At 37.7% G+C, this 17898-nt stretch overlaps 2 protein-coding genes and 1 non-coding gene across 3 annotated transcripts in view; all 3 read right to left on the bottom strand.

The window, feature by feature from the left end:
- Window positions 1-812: 812 nt before the first annotated feature.
- Window positions 813-17898, bottom strand: part of LOC134819858 (uncharacterized) — a 92284-nt gene continuing 75198 nt past the window's right edge. The window contains exons 29-31 of the mRNA XM_063830006.1: window positions 1911-1961; window positions 1547-1701; window positions 813-1314 (exon numbers count right to left, since the gene is read on the bottom strand). Coding sequence (XP_063686076.1) covers window positions 1156-1314; window positions 1547-1701; window positions 1911-1961 — 365 coding nt within the window. The 3' untranslated portion in view covers window positions 813-1155. The remainder of the gene's footprint in view (window positions 1315-1546; window positions 1702-1910; window positions 1962-17898) is intronic.
- Trnag-gcc (transfer RNA glycine (anticodon GCC)) lies at window positions 4939-5009 on the bottom strand. Its single transcript has one exon. It is a non-coding gene; the product is annotated as a tRNA-Gly (tRNA).
- Window positions 7052-9708, bottom strand: LOC134819482 (uncharacterized). The gene is made up of 3 exons (XM_063829434.1): window positions 8686-9708; window positions 8352-8561; window positions 7052-8177 (listed from the first exon to the last, which is right to left on the bottom strand). The coding sequence occupies exons 1-3, from the start codon at window positions 8875-8877 to the stop codon at window positions 7374-7376; spliced, it is 1206 nt and encodes a 401-aa protein (XP_063685504.1). The 5' UTR covers window positions 8878-9708; the 3' UTR covers window positions 7052-7373.

The following is a 17898-nucleotide window of genomic DNA, read 5'->3' as shown; positions in this document are numbered from 1 at the left end:
ATAGGAGGATGTGGGACACGAAACAGCAAGAAAATAAAATGTACATTTTAGTGGAGTACAACTACAAGCTGACAAGCATATTACACAGCTTTGATATGTAAAATGTTTACAAGTGATATATCAACAATGTTGATTCAACATGTATTGCTTGTAAATGTAATACATGTGGATTAATTCTGCATGAGAACTTTATATCTGTAAAGCAACAGTGTTCGGATTTATTTACGGGTACTTGCGTACTCGAACAGACCACCAAATATATTTCATTTTTAATTATCGTAACGTGTCGAATTTTTCATGTAATGGTTTCATACATAAATCAGGGCCCAATTTTAATGGCTTGTGACGTGTAGTTGCTTTAGGACCCTTGCCAAAGGATGACAGTTTCCAGAAAACAATCAGAGAGTCAGTGGCATGCAACGCTATCTAATTAACAAATCACCTTATTATCTGCTTCAATAGTTGTCAATAGATATTTTATTAGTTTGGTATTGCTAAATATAGTTTTATTCCTACAATTCTTACAAAAGAAACAAATCCCCTTTTGATAAGTTAAACAAAAGTGCATGAATTTCATTAACATAATCATTTACAGAAACCTCAAACCATAAATAAATATAAATTATGAACTTAAAAGCTTAAAGTAATCATGCCTAGAAGTAGAAATCAAATAGGTTAAGTGATAAATATTTGTAGTTTCTCATAGATTTGTTAAGGAACTTCAACCGAATATCTAATAACGGGAACTAGAACAAACACCGATACAATGTTGTCTTATTGTTGCATCGGTGTTTGTTCTAGTTGCCCTAATAACTGTCAAGTTCTTAATTGTTCATATTCGAGCAGAAAAGTTAAAATTATCACTACAAAATTAAACTTATCACAGTTATTGGATCAGTCGTTAAAACGGACGAACGAGTTGTTCAACCTTCAATCCAATCCTAACAAACCCCAGCTTTATTTATCATTAACACAACTTAATAACTTATAACCCTATTCTAATCCGAACAAAATCAAAATCTGGGAAATCTAATTCTTTAACTTATGCAGCTGCAGGGGTTAAAAAGTTTCAAAATAAAAGGCAGAGGAAAGATAACATTCCCAACTCCCACACCAATTTTAAACTCTAAACTCCTAAAGTGTAACTACAATCTGTTAGCGGTCTCCCCCAAAGTTACAGTACGCCACAGCGATGTGTGTCTGATCTATAAGTCCCAGACGTCGGGCCAGTTCCTCGTAGGAAGCGTTCCCCACAAGTTCATTCTTCCACATCTTCAGGCATTGGATACTCTTGTTGAGCGAGCCGCAGTACACCTGTTATATGTTTAGTTCAGTTTATTGCTTTAACAAAATTAACATCGATCATTTTAGCGGTTATTTATTTTTCAAAATTATTCATTGTTTAAGATTTGACATGCTGATGCTGCCAATTCTGTCAATAAAATGGCTATAGTCATGTTCTGAATTGCATTCATGCAATATGAATGTGAAATGTTTAAAACTTGCAATAAAAATCATTCTCAAAGTATCTTGGCAGCAAACTCACCGAATCGATATCATCAACGACCTCGCTGTCAAAACCGCAGGTCCTCGCGAAGTCCTTCCAGTGATACCGGAGTTTCCCTGCCACCTCATCCAGCCTCCAGTCTGGAGGGATGTCAGGTGGCGATACCACCAGGTGCGCTGTCACTGGCCTCACTCCTGATTTAGGGGTTGGTAAAACTCTAAACATAAATCACTTGAATTGGCTATGAATTTACTTCAATCTTTCAATGAGCATATCAACAATCGATCAATAAAAACACGATACTGATCGTCATCATGCATGTAACAGGCGTAACACAGAACGCCATAACGCTCCGCCTTCAGAGTTTCAGTCTCTCGGTAAATCTTTAAATGTAAAAACTCACGAAATACGTCGGGAGGAATAGTATCCTGCAAGTTCTCCCCGTCTTTACTTCCTGCAATATTCGTCTTGTAAAAGGTTGCCAATACATTTGTGTTTTTAGCTATTTTTAAACATTTCATATCTCTCCCTACCCCGGCATTTCCCGAACAAATTAATTTAACGTGTTACTGTAAAATGTTTGGTACAAGTTAACCATTTACGGATTATACCCGGCAACGTGGCGCGGTTCGGGCGTCGGGGCGCCTATTCGGTAGGTTTTATGTTATAAACCCATAAACCTATAAACCTAAGAATTAACCATGTCAGCTAGCGTAGTACTAAAAATTTGTGCCGACAAGCTAGTCATGTATTATGTAAGAACTATTTATAAATTAGTTAAGAAAATAAGCCTAATAATTACCTAATAACAGTTATAATATATGTCCGAATCGCACAAACGGTAGTCAGCGGCTGATGGGCTTGCATAATGCAAAAACCGTGCAGAGACCTCTACAGTCTGCCTTAAATCATATTACTGTTGTCTTTAGTAGTTTGTAGTCAAACATTATTCATGCAAAACATTAGTTGACTTATACAACTTGCAAAACATAAGTTAAATTTGACAATACATCTACCATGGCTGCTCGTTTTCGTCAGAAATACGGGCTCAACATGAATGACGACCCCTCATTCGCCACTCCAGAGCTCACACAGAAGAGAGTTGAGGTTTACCCCAACCAGTCTTACGAGGTTACTATAGAGGGTGAGAGTGTAATCGTGCTGGGTTCAAGTCTTAAACCCATGCGATCTAAGAAAGGTTACTACCGACTACTTTACCAGGATAAGCTGTACGTTCTCCACACTTCAGAGATTAGAGAGGTCGACAGGACTGAGAATGATGTGGTGTCAGGAGGTCTGGATAAGACTGTTGGAGGGCTGGGTGGAGTGAATGCTGACGACACTGATGATGATACCACCGAGATTCCTGCACAGAATAGCAACCAGTTTGCTCAGAATGCCAATCAGTTTGCTCAAAATATCAGTCAGTTTTCTCCAAATAGCAACCAATTTGCTCCGAAACCTACTTTCCCACCGTTCATGCAGTCGTACAATGTTAAGCTGGATAACACGTGGCTGACATTACCAAGCACTGCAGTAACACCCAGTCGGGAGATGCCTGGATTTTACAATGTCACGTATCAGGGTCAGATTTTTAATGTAACTGCAGTGAATGTAGTTCCAGTTAATAATACTCTGCTGGTTACTGTTCCACAGGTAACTGTTCCCCAGGCGACTGTTCCCCAGGTTACTGTTCCCCAGGTGACAGGTCTCACCGCCCCTAACAGACAACTGAGGCAGGACCTTACTGTGAACCCTCCTCCTCACGCATTCCAGACAACAAGATATAATCAACAGTTCCCACAGACAAACCTACACAACCCTGCTCCATTCCAGGCTCCTATAATTAAGAATAGTTCTGTTCCCAGGCAAAACCATATCCGAAAACAGCAGATACAATACAAGCTGCATTACCAACCCACCATGCCTTCACACCGACCTACACTTTACCAGCAACCTACACTGTACCACAAGGTCCCAACAATATGGACACTTTCCCCACTGGTACAACAGTTCTCAATCCAACAATTCCTTCCACTGATACCAAGAGAGGAAACCCAGTAGCATCAGCGAATATAACCACAAACGTAGAGACTATAACAGAACATGTTAAGAACATGACAGTTACCCCGAGAAGAACTCGACACATCAGCAGTACTAGCTACACAGTAGATAAGCCAAAAGTGAACGAGAAGGTAAGGGTTCTAGTTGGAGGAATCTGGAAAACCATCGAGAAGAAACAACTGAAACCAAGTAAGAAGAAGCCAGAAACTTTTATAGCCCGAGTAGATGATAGGAGTGTACGACTGAAACAGTCACAGATTGCTGAGTACAAGGATGAAGATGAGGGGAAGAAGAGCGAGGATAAGGGGGAATTGTGCCAGGTGTTTTTAGACGGAATATATGTTACTGTTCCAGCAGAAAACATTGGGGATGCTCCCAACAAGATTGGGTTCAAAATAGTCACCTCGAATGGAATAACACAGCTTGTGCACTCGAACTTCATCTTTACGATGAAGCAAACTGACGATGGTCTCAAACCGGTGATCCCTGACTTTTATAAAGTGTATCTCACACCAGGGGGTGTTACTGTCCCAAAAGAGAATATTAAGCCAGATGAGAGACTTCATAACACTTTCATGGTGCTGTGGAACAATATTATCTACAAGCTTTCAGCTGAGAACCTGGCACCAATCTTTCCAACTGAAACACTCAACATGGAGGTAATATACCCTTAATCAATGAAGCATATCTTTTGGCTGACAAACCCTTGTTTAAAATAGCACAACCGAAACATAAACTGATATGCAAAAGAAATCTTACTGAATTGTTTTCAGGATGAACCAAATATAGAGACAGCCGAGAAAACAGAGAGACCCCAGAAAAGAACGCTGATGGCTCCAACAATTGCATCGTCAGCTCACATGAAGTCTCCGGTGAAATCAACAAAGAAGCTAACTCAAAAACCCCGTGTATCGAAACTGACTACCAATGATGTTAAACATTCAGTTAAAGTCATTCCAGAACGACCAAAAGGAATGTTTCCAGCAACGGAGTCCGGGGACGATGATAAGAACGAAGAGCAGTCTACCTTGAGCAAAAAGTGAGCTTGTTGTCAAAAATCATATACGCCCAGCAGTTTTACTTACTTTGAGCAGACTAATTCATTATCCAACGACCAGTCACTACTCTTTACATTTTTTGTCGCTTATTCTCGGTTCAAACATGTTAAAACTCTAACAATCAACATAAAAACTCCAATCATCCCAGAGCCGGTGAGACAGTGAAAGTATCCAAGACCAGTCTACGAGCGAAGGACAGTAACAGGGATATTTGCAGAAGGTCACCGTACGAATCACCAGTGGCCTGGGACAAGGTGAGTCAGGAGTCTGGGACAAAGTTTAGTTATATCAATTTGCAGTACAAAATACTGCGTCGGCCGGGAATCGAACCCGGGCCTCCCGCGTGGCAGGCGAGAATTGTACCACTCAACCACCGACGCTGATGCATAACTTGTGATTATATTTTCCATTGATAGAATAAACTAATAATAAACTGACTCTGCTCTATACTTCTGTATATCATCATTGAAGCATAATAAGATTAAAATAAAACGAACGAGTCACTTAAGTGTTACGTAATGCCGTAATGGTAAGTGCTCGTCTCTTGTCCTTTTTCTTAACACGTCTCTAAGTTTGCGAAATTCCTCACCGTTTGTAAGTTTGTTAAGCTCAAATCTCCAGAATCCAGGTAAGGATAATGAGGTAAATAAGTGAAAGTCTTCCTTTCCTATTCTAAACCTCATAAGCCTAAGCAAACTCTTAGGAGGACATTCAGATTTCAGGGTAACGTTCATTCACATTGGTCTGTACAAAATTAGTCCAACTATTGAGTATAAGTGCCATCTGTCAAAGATTACGGAAACATTTTCCTTTAAAAGATGAGTCTGGGACAAGTTGAGTTTGCAGAGTAACAATTTAGCACTTGGGACTTAATCGACAATTAATAAGCCTTACATTATCAATAGTAATAGAACTTACTATAAATAACTAACAACTTCTAACTTACTTTAAACAAATAATTATCACTATCAGTGCAGCAATTATCAAAGAATTTAACTGACTCGTTTGTTTCAGAAACTACGGAATATGACCGGACAGAAGAAGAATGCTCAGAATATCCGTCCTCGTTGGAAAGTTACAACAGCCAATAGGATTAACTGCAATGTAAAGTCTAAAAAGCTGCTATACAAAAAGCTGATGGTATGTCTACAGTTTAACTGCATAGTCTATAGTCTACTACTTGTCTATGTTACTGGAGGAAGTTGGGACAAACTCTAAAGAGGAACTGCGAACTCTGATGCGGGACATGGATATATGGAGGGGTTATCTGGCGTAGATCGGACTTAGTTCCGACATAGTAGTAGTAGTAGTACTACATAGGGGCGTTCTGACGGGTTTAGTTGAGCACATTACAGATCATAAAATTTAATACATCTAATTTGAACCATTACTAGTCACTATAAACCATTTGCATCATTATCAGTTTACACTAATCTAGAGCAGGATGTTATTGTTAAAAATTACCCCAAATCTCAACAGGTACCAAGTAAAACATCAGACGGGAGGTATCAATTGTTTGGGACACCAGGAGTCTCGAATGATCATCAAGATAGGGTGTCCTTGTCAAAGTTCCTCAGCCAACAGGATGGAACAACTTGTGTCGAGCATCCTCCCCCAGAGATAAAGAAAGGCAAGTTTCTTTCAACAGAACTCCATTATCGTTTAATTCACGAGGCAAACTATTCGTACGATTGTAATGTGCTTTGTATTTATCAAAAGTATTTATTTAGTTTATAATAACTTATCAGAGCAGCAGCCTCCGAAGCGATCGGGATAGAATTTGAAAGTGCAATAGACAATACTGAGGGTGAAATCTCTAGAACCACCACGACTGAAAAACCTTATATTTCTGACCATGGGTAAAATTTCGATAAAAACTATCTGACGTATACCATGTCCCAAGATTTAGTTGTTAATAGTATCTGCCATCATTATATCAATATTTATTTTAATGGTTTACCATTCATCAATCCACTAGCTCATTAACCAATTTTACGGTTAACAGATAATAACTCCATTTCTGCCCCAGAGATCCTAGGGCCATGCTGGCAACCACTCCAGGGGTACCAGTGCTGCAAGATCACAGAATACTAGCGGGCCCCGATGCTAGGGCGAACAGAGACTGGGTTAGATCCCTTCGGGCTATTTAGGACTCCGGTGGGAATATTGTTACCTGGGGACCCCAGGCTTAGTGATCATAAACACATGGAAATATGGCAGAATGACTGACTGAGCGCCGCCCTGTGAGAATATATGGAATGCGATTTATGAAATTTTGTATCTAAAGATTTTGCTTGACAAGAGATGAGAAGATGATGAGGAAGTCTCTCCTCATTTTAAGATAATAATTTGCAGGTTGATCTTTTGCTTCGAATTTTAGTTGTTATGTTATACTGTTAAAGGACACCAAAAATACTCGTTTATCAAAAGAAAAGGTTTATTTATAAATCACTGACAATTGCGCAAGATTAAAATTTAGTGTTAAAATAATGATAGGAGCAACAATGAAAACTGAATCTCAATCTGATAAATAATATTCAAACAGACAAACAGCTAGTAAAAAAGACGAAAATAATAGATTATTTTGGATTTATTAATGAACAGAATAATACTAATACGTTAAAAAATATCGCCGAGGTCCACAATGTTTAAGATTGTTGACCGTACTTGATTAAAGCACAATTCAACCATGGCAACGAATCGCACACCCCAGGAACAATAAGAAATTTAGACAGCAATTTCGATTACAAATGAACACTATTCGGGGACTCATGGCCTTGCTGCTTGACATTAAACCTAGCGACACTCATATTTGCCATGGAGGGTAGTTCAAAGTCAAAGGTCGTTAAATTGGTCAACATTTCCTTAGCAGCCCTTGACAGAGCTGAATTAGCCATGATGGTCATGATAGGAAATATCCACGTCACAATGTAGTACAGATACTGGTTAGCCCGCAGCAGAGTTGTGGCTCCATCAATCCCCAAAGTCTCTACCCAGTCTTGGTAATCTATAATGTCAAGAAGCAAGCTAACCACCATACTCAGTAACCAGGGGGTCAACACACACGTGGTTGTGAGCAGGGACATCAGGGCTATCCTCTTGTTCTGCTTTACTTGCCTCTCCGATCGTCGCTGATGCTGGTGGTCCAGTGATTTGGAGGAGGGTGTCTTTTGATTGCCCCTCAGTTTCAGTACAGTCCGGATGATGACCCCGTATGAGAGTATGGTCAGTGCCACTGCTAGTAGGTTGCAAGTGTGGATGAAGTACACTATCACATGGTAATCTAGGGTCTTCGGGAAGAAAAAACGGTAACAGATGATCAGGTCTGCATCGAAGTAAAAATAACGATTAATTTTCTTTAATTCATCATAGGTATACTTATAATTATCACTAAATTCAACAATATTGCTAGGCTTGAGAAAAAAGAACTGGCAAATTGTGATAGGGAAGTTGAGGAAAACAGCAATGACTGTAGCGAGGGTTGCAGAAATCTTTGCTTTGCGGCTGAATCTTGAGTAGCCGTGAGGGTGGCTGATTAGGTATGCTGCCTGAAATTTGTTGTTTTTATTATTTTATTTAAAGTAAATACTTCTCCGGAAACCAATCAATCAAAACAACGTTTTGTAAGGGAAAACTTTGACTGGGTAGTTCTGTTTTAATGCTAATGTATTTCAAAAAAAACTATCCTTAAATTATTAATTTACAGATTGACATTTAAGTACCTCGAGGGAGACGAAAACTTGGATGTAGATGATGCTGTAGATGATGTACTTGTGAATGTTGGCTGCAGCTCCACACCAGTTGATAGAACCGACCCAGTCACCGTGTATCAGAGATATTGTCATCATAAGATTGCAGCCAAATCCGTGAAACAGACCCAATGCAGCGGCAGTAAGCATAGGAATAAATACACAGTTCTTGCTGATTTTCAACTGGAATAAAATAAGTATATCACAGGGTGTTCTTAGGCTTTTGTTCAAATTATTTCATTTTAAAATGCAATAATTTATCTACAGTTTAAAAAGTAAACGAAACTGTCAGTGTAATCAGGATTACCTTGAAGACGATGGTGAAGATGAGATATCCATTGAGGAGGATGGTGAGGACAGTGCAAATCAGCTCGAAGATGATAAGGAAGGTTCTCTCGTACACATCTAGACTGTAGTCGTGGGTGGAGGCTCTCTCTGAAGTGCTGAATAGGAAAGTGGTTGAACTGCTCGGTGCAGCTGTGCTGTTTCCTCCTACCATAGTGCTGTACCCAGGTGATTAGGCGCTATCAATGTTTTAATTATCTTAGTGGAAAAGATTTACTTTAATAGCTTAATGTTTGAAAAAATTTGAGCCAAATAACGAATAGACGATTAAAATATGTAGACCAGTTCAAATAATAGCGATAAAGCCTGAGCTGAAAACCTTGTATTAAAGGAATTTGGGATTAAAATAACGATTGGTGGCTTCTTGAAGCTACGATGCCAGCTTTTAAATTTTAAAAGGTTCTATCAAGTAACAAAAATGCGACATCTTTACGATATAATAAAGCAAGAGTCAATAACATTTTATGGGATCAAATAGCTATCGGTGGTGTCTTGAAACTAAAAAACTTGCTTTGAAATTTGAAAAGGTACTTGTAACAGTAACGAAAATAAGACATCTTGACGATGAAAAGGGTTGACAGCCTTTATTTTAAAACTTTACATCAAGCTGACCTGCAGGGGCCGTAGGTTTACTCAGAAATCTGTTCCAAGAGTATAAAATCTTGTTTAGCATTCTATATAGCTTCTATAGCTTCTATAACGCAACAAATATATTATACGATATAACTTGACGTTACATTTCTGAATTACGATATATAATCATAGAAGCATAGACTTAAATCAATTTAGCAGTGGCGAAACAAATATATAGTATATAGCATAAACGGTAAAAACGGCTCTTTAATTACATAATTAACTTATTTGAAGTAGCCCGTCTGATTATTTCCAGCTAGTCAACAATGTTAAAGTTTTCCGAGGTATACGTGAACAAAAAGCAGAAGTAATGAATGTTGTGAAGGAATGTGCTCCTAACCGGAGAATGTGTACTGTCTAGAGAAGGAGAAGAGTAAATATAGTACCAAGCCGGTGCTGTGATAACAAACAAATGACCTCAAAATTTAAATAGGTAAATTGCATCTGCCTTTCGTTAGTCATCAAATAATTACAAATCAATAAGCGGACTGTAAACTTATGCTGGTGACCAAACCTTTGGTACTCGGTCCATTTGACCACAATCCTATTACTAAGGTATTTGCGTCGTGAAAATACCTCAACCTCACAGTAAACGGGCACATTGCAACAAGATAATTAAATGATTCACAATCAGATGATCGGATAAACTTGGGTATCACCCGATACGTCAATATCTGAAAAATAACATGTTTCAACGTACAGCCTTGGTCTTAACGTGTGTAAAGTTTATAATTGCATAATAACGTAATTACAATTATATATTCTGAGCAAAATATTCTGAGCAAACTATTATACCATTATACAAGCGCATGGGTTTACTTACAATAGGCGCGAAGATAAGCGTTTATTGTCCCTCTCCCTGTAATTCAATTAGAAAATAAGAACGGTGTAGACTTGCAGAAACACACGGGTTGAGCAGACACCCAAAGTGGGTTAGGACACTTCCACTACATTAAGTGACTCTCCGTGCGGGCTCAGTGCAAGGATAGAGATAACACAGTAACACAGTTGTAGTCGCAAAGATCAAGAATTCAGAATGCGCTTCCGATGACACGTGGTAACACTAACACGACTTTTGTCCGACAGCGACTTTTGTCCGAATCAGGTGACCGAATAATAAACGAAATTGCAATCTGATTCGAATACTGTGGTACAATGGTTGTGATTGCAAGGCGTGATGGAATTGAAAAGGTACCTATTGTATTCTTTGTTATATTGCAGCGGGCATGCTGCCATGACGTCCTAAATCATGCAACAAATATACAAAAGTAATATCATAACTAATAAGATATGTACGAGTCAATGTCAAATCCATCGTCATGGACGGACGCAGTAGTACAAACCATAAAGCGGATAATATTATCACCTTATAGACGTTGCTTTTATAGTTATTAAGTTCTCAGGAATATACACAAGTCATGGATAGGACTGTGACCGTTGATAACGGTATGTAAACTTGTAAAGTAAGTAAAATATGGTCGTTCACTTTACGTAAAATATGGTGGTTTATGTTATGTAAAATATGGTGATTTATCGAACAATGACGCATCAAAACACATAGGCATCTCACCGATCATCGTTTACCTCATTATAAAATTAAACAGTCACCTCTGCAGCAGGGGCGCTCCAGAAGATTCAATACAGAAAGTGGACAACGTCCAGCAACAAATTGGTAATAATAACCAGGACAAGGATCTACCAAACTAGGAGTTCTAGTTTCCACGTATTATAAATTAGTGATGATGACGTAAGAGATTGGCTCATGATTTGTCATGTTACATACCTACGAGACAACAGTGCCATGCACGAAGAGAATACACTAGTTATAATATGTTGATTGTTGTTTTGCTTTTCACTTTCAATTCCACACAGCAGAATTATCGCGAAGGATCCTTTCACAACTAGAGTTGTACAAATGCAACTAAAGGTTCATAGCAACAACATGTTCATCACAAAGTGATGGATATATCAGTACCAACATCAGTACCAAGTACCAATTGCCTAATATGAACTAATATCCCACTTTGACTATAGCTGCCAGATCAACATTCAACAAGATAAGCCAGCTTTAATCTTCGCGCAAACCCTTGGAGATTAAGTAGTAACTATACGTCTTAGTTATGATCCTACCTGAAGATATATAACACGAACAGAATGCATTAGTTACAGGGATCGTTGTTTTGCTTTTGAATTTAAATTCCACACATAGCTAGGGAAAGAGTAACAAACCCTGTGAATAAATTCGTAACAAAGGTTTTTCTACAGGAATTTCAGCAGGACGGGTTTTTTGTGGTTCCTGGGACTATGGACAACACATTCCTGTAGAGAAACCTTTGTTACGAATTTATTCACAGATGGTCCCATGAATTTCTATTCTCGCCCTAACTAACAGCAGAATGAACGGGAATAAAATCTAATAAGAGAAAATCTGATAAGAGTGTACAGGTGCAGTAACTAAAGATTCGTTGCAAACATCGGTGCCGATATGCCTAATACTCTAATATGAATTAATATCCCTCTTTGATTATCCAAATTATAGTGGTCAGCATAACAATTGAACAATTAGCCAACTTTAAGTTTAACTTCAACTATTTGCGACTAAGCACATATTTCAGTATTAATGCTAATCTAAGCTGAATATCTAAGTTTTCTGAGACGTAAGTATTGATTGGTATGGAGAAGAGAGAATAAGTTCTACAGATTGCTTATCTCTTCGTGAAGCTGTATGGGATACATAAACAGGACAAAAGATATAAGAATACTGGATAATTCTAATAATTCTATAACTAAATAGTGTAAATAACGTAAGAATTTTCGACGCCAATCTTCCATGTGATTCATGTAAACGCAACCTCACAATTTTATTACAAGGGTGAGTTGTAGTTTTTCAAAGAAAGGTGAATCTGTAAAAGAATTTGTTCAACTTGGGAAAGACGAGTTGCAAAACAAAAGATGAATATTAGATAATAATATAAACTTAATAAAAGTAAGAATATCAACCAACACGGCTGATCAGCAATCATCGCAATTTAAGCTACACGTTCGCTATCAATATTGAAGTTATTGAGACAGCGCACAATTTTAGAATCGCTTGAACCCAATAACTTTTATACTGGATTATCCTGAAGACAACCTGAAGAGGAATTGTCTTCCTGATACGAGGTCGCTCCCTATCCTGCCATGGACAAAACTCACATTCCTGAGGCGGATATGATAAGATACGTTTCACCTGTATGATTCCTCACATTATCAACGTGACGAGGGCTGTAAATTGCATTTTGAACTTGGAGGGACCTTGTGAAAGGAACGAGCTAATGTTTCATTTGTTTTGGCGAGTGAGGTAATTTGAGTAATAGATTGTGACAAATAATTAGCGGGTCGTTTCAATGGGGCTAAATTGATGAGGATCTGTCCCATGGGAATCCTTTTTACATTCTTGCACGGTTGGTGCGAATTAATTGGAATGAATTTGGAGAATACAAAGTAGAAAATAAGGGTCAATGTTTTTTAAATCAAGCTGTAAAATCTAAATAGTGAATATTCAAAATTTAAAGCAAAATCTCTGCTCGTAAATGCCGTTTGAGGGAGAGGAATGATTCTAGACTTCCCTCAAAGTATTCCTCACCAACTGCAAATAAATTGTTCTCAGGTGTTTTTGGAATAAACGTCTGTTGATGCAACGGATGGTATAAGTAGACATTTAACCTTTCAAAGTTATGACGTTAACTGACAAATCGGTTATCGTCGGGTCTTATTGTGGGTCCCTCCTAGTTTTAATGTCTTAGCTCAATGAAAATGAATAAAAACGACAGGAATTCTGAAAGTTACCCATAACCAAATCATTTCACACAGATCGTTTGACGAAATACCGATGCTCCAATGTCAAGCACAAGAAAAATCAAAGGAGAGCTTGGTTATATAGGTAGACGGTCTACCCTGTATATACATGTTGTAACATAATACTACATAGGTAGTAAGGCTTGCCGAACAACTTGATTATATTAACACATCCATTGTAATTGTATTGTCCAGATACAAAATAAACGTTTCAATGTGTTTCTCCATACTCCGATAGAAACACATACCAAGTATCGGTGGACAAAGGACTATTAGACTTCGAATGATCAAAGCAAGAAAATTGGTCAAATTAGCAGAAGATAGATAACTTTCAGGAAATTCTTGCTGATTTGAAGTAATGAGATGAGTGATTTGTCATTGTCCCGTACCCAATCACTAGAGCGCTAGCGTTGCCACTTTGCAAAGATGGGAAAATTCATTGTCTCTCCCACGCGCGAGTTCAGTGTCGAATGATTATTAGTAACTATCACTAATTGCATTGCTAAGGTGATTGATTGCTTCATGTTTTCTCGGTACGACTTTACCAACCCTTCAACTTGCAGTTTTGATGAAGCAAAATAGAAAATATAACATTTAGAAGGAATGTCAATTATGAGAAAGTGCTAACTGTAATCAGCAGTTATTATATATAATAACTTTATTATATATATATTAAAGTCATTTTTGTAACGGTATATTAGAACCAGACAGAAACAAAGTGTGAAGGGCCTGAACGGAACCCCTCGGTTTCAGTTCCTTGTTTAACACTGCCGTACAGCAAGGACATTCACCGAGTTCGCCATAAAAGGCTAGGCACATAGCTCACTTCACAAGATGCTCTGTCAAATATTGCTTTATGTAATTATGTATACCGAGAATCTACAGGAAATATTTCCTTGTAGGTTTTAGAGGGTGATCTGTGAACAGATAATTACCTCATTCTATAACAAAAATTCTGAAACAAAAATAAAAATAGTACAACAATAGGGTCTGTTAATAAGCAAATTGCAGTTTTACTTTGATCTTTTGATTAAATTGAACGCAACATGAAGATAAGCTATAAATCACTTTTATACTCAAGTTCTGTAAAAGAAGAAATGTTTAAAAACGTTTAAAGATTTCGTTGAATAAGCTAAAGTTACTAAATCACTGCAGATTATATCGAAATTGCAGCTGTTTTCCGGTTCTTAGTCTTATCATATCTCTGGTAATCGCCTCATTACCGTGTTATCAAATTATATATAGCTAAATTCAGTCTAGGAGAATTGATATTTATAAAATTAGCTTTATTTTCTATAATAGCTAATAAAGTTAAGCACTAGCACGTGATCATGTGGTCTATGCTATTACTGATCTGCACACATTATATCACTGTATATAATATTAAAAGGTTAAGAGGCAGTGAAACTTCACCAGACGTTGCAATTTGCATGACATGACACGCGCGAAGCGGCTCCTGCTTATTGGAAAATAGTTGAGATCGCAACGTGAGACAAGTGAAACTAGCGGGCTGCAAGTGCAATGAATGGGGACTTACCACCCCGTGTTAACACTAGTTATATTGGCCTGTCAGATCGCTTTTTCTGTTAATATAAAACTCTGTAAGTTAATGAAGATCTGAGATCTGGCAACGCTACACCTCAGATAAATGAAAAGTATAATGATACACTATATACGTCCAGATACCTAAACCTACTATACCTAGGTGTGACTCTGCTTTTTTCACCAACTCTCAACCTTATATAAGTATATGACCTTACTGTTCTTCTATGTAATTTCAGAGCTATTCGAGAACGAGATTTATCACGGACCACTGTGATGATAGTGGCCAATGAGTCAATGGTTGCAGTATCTCCCAACATCCCACTCAGAGGAAAATTGTGATCCTGCATTTTGCTGCAACGTTTGTTAACAATACCAAACCATACTCCACGCTCTTCATTCAACCTGACAACTAATGCAGTAAAATACAAACGAATGGAGCAACTCTCTGATGAATTAAATGAAACGCATTTTATAGTAAACAGTTGGTAGTAATACTAATTGGTATTGGTAACGCTCACTCCAAGCAGAACTGTTCAGCTTTATTAAAGTATTGGCTGTTAGTTAGTACCATTAACTAACAGACAAGGCCAGGATATATTTTATAGAATCATTTAGCTTCATTTTCTAACCTACAGCACTTGAGTCTTCAGACCTTCCTGGACAATCTTTAAATGGTAAACAAACTTATAGAATCAGTTCAATATGTTAATCGATAACTCGGCGTTATACTTATTCAGACAATCGACTAGCAGGAACCTCGAACCCGTCTAACCCTAAAGTAGTGTCAAGAGACACCAATATTTATTCAATTATTAAGCGATTTTGACACCACTTGGGGGTCTAAATTTCGTGACCAAAAGTTCTTATTCCTTGGTTAATTTTTTAATTTTTTAATACTGGTCGAAAGCATTCAACCCAGCCGAAAAAGTTTCAAAAGTATATCTTTCACGGGTTTCGCGGAAAGTCGTGTTCGTGGTTGTTGAAGTTGAAGTCGTGTTCGTGGTTGTTGAAGTTGAAGTCGTGGTACCAGTAAAATGGTAGCAGATATATATATATATATATTTATGTAGGTTTACAAAAAAATCTATGTTACAGTGAAATAATGTCAGATCAGCGTTGCTAAAAAATTCAAAGTTTTTTTGCAGTAAAATGGTAGCAGATATATATATATGTATATTTATGTAGGTTTACAAAAAAATCTATGTTACAGTGAAATAATGTCAGATCAGCGTTACTAAAAAATTCAAAGTCCGAAATCCATGAAGTAGAAAATCCGTTACCATTAGGGTGTTTAAATCAAAAGAAAATCATGATTTCGTTCTAAAGGCGAATGCATACCGTTCAAGCTAATAGCTAATAAAGAGATAGAAAAGCACGCAAACCCTTACAGAAAAACAATGTGAAATGTGAAGATGGTTGAGATGTGTCCGTGTGGGTGTGGTAAAGGAGTCAAACATGTGATTGTGAAGCAGGAGCAATATATTTCGAACAATTGAAATAATCAAATTGCCTGCTAATTTGATTGTTTCAATTGTTCGAAATATATAGCGACTATCGTCTCGCGTTATATATAGTAAGATTAACTAGTCCTAATTCCTGGACAACCTTGGAATCGATTCCAATAATAATATCAGTTCAACATACTACTCGAGAACTGTGCGTTATTCAGATCGAGCAGAAAAACGTAAAACAAGTTGTAAATGTCGGTTTTACCGTGTATACAGGCCAACTACGCTATGTGCGGTGACCGGTTACTCAACGGTCGATTTTACCATGAACCACCAGATTCGGTATCATGTACCTACTCAATATTGATATTAGCCTCATCACCACCAGACATGTCTACAATGTCTAGTACGGGAGATATTCGAGCCCTCAGCCACCTAATCTATCAGGTAAACTCACTTTAGAGCAGAAAACTGAGTTTAACTATATATATATAGCTATGTATTGTATACTTGTAGTCACTTGGCTATGACAAGAAGACTATACTAGATTGGAACCTGATAAGTTAAACGTTTGTTTATGTTTGACAGAGATAACTGGAGAGAAGCGCTGTCACGAAACTCGTTCCAGACTTATTCATCTGGATCGACCTAGGTAGGTAGGCAGGCAGGCAGCTATGAAGTGCTCTTACCATTATACTCTTAAAGTTAAATACTATAATATCTATTTGCCAGTACCACGGGAAATGTTAAAAATTGAAAGGATGATGCCCTTCAGCATTGCGAAACCTACCGGGCTACTGTGTCCGAAACACCAGTATTAAAGTGACACCAGGTAGTGACACTACATGTAACCAGCCGTAAAAATGGAAATATAAAATAGCTAGCTCGTAAAAACTTAACATCATGGTACGAGATAGCTAGCAACATGACACGTACGACACGTCCTATAACAACTTCCATATTTACACCACAGCTGTTCTTATTCATCTAGTCTGTCTGATCGCAGCATGATGAGAGGTTAGAAATAGATCGATATATAGTAATACCGATCTGTTATATCGACAATTATAGCCGCTCTATAGGTGAGGGTTTCAACAGACTGCAGCTGACGATGCGGCAAGTTTTCAAGATCTATAAAATATAGAGAAATCAGCCTTTATCTCAAGAATATAATATTGATATGAGGGTATGATTCTGAATATAGCAAGATGGGCAATAAAAACCAATATGATATTGATAGTTATATCATCTTATCATAAATGGGGGTTAGCTAGAGTGCATACTAAACGGTGGACTCGAGTTCAGAATTTGAGTTGGTATAAGCTGTGTAACTGTATTGCGCAAGTCTATAATAGTATAGTAATAACGGAGAAAAGTGACTGTCATCAAATAAGTGGATTAAAGAAAAATTCCAAAGTTTCCTCACAACAATTTAATCACACTCAAACGTTGGCCACATGAAAATTATCAGCTCAGGATTAACAAAAAGAGTAGTTTAACTGAAGTCGTATTAGTACAATACAAGACCACTGAACGCACAGGACCGCGATGAGGGGCTATAAGGAGTCTGTAACTGTAGCAACCAGAGAGCAGTCTGTAACTATAGCAACCAGACAGCAGTACCTATCTGTAATATTTAGTATTGGGAAACTCAGCTGTGTTTACGTAGAAATTACAGATCGTGTACGTCTTAACATAGCAAGTTTGTAGGA

The sequence above is a fragment of the Bolinopsis microptera genome, chromosome 8, assembly GCF_026151205.1.
Source record: "Bolinopsis microptera isolate Bmic1 chromosome 8, MBARI_Bmic_1.0, whole genome shotgun sequence".
NCBI classification, from domain to species: domain Eukaryota; kingdom Metazoa; phylum Ctenophora; class Tentaculata; order Lobata; family Bolinopsidae; genus Bolinopsis; species Bolinopsis microptera.
Note: the sequence above shows the minus strand (reverse complement) of the source record. Positions and strands in the feature narration are given on the sequence as shown.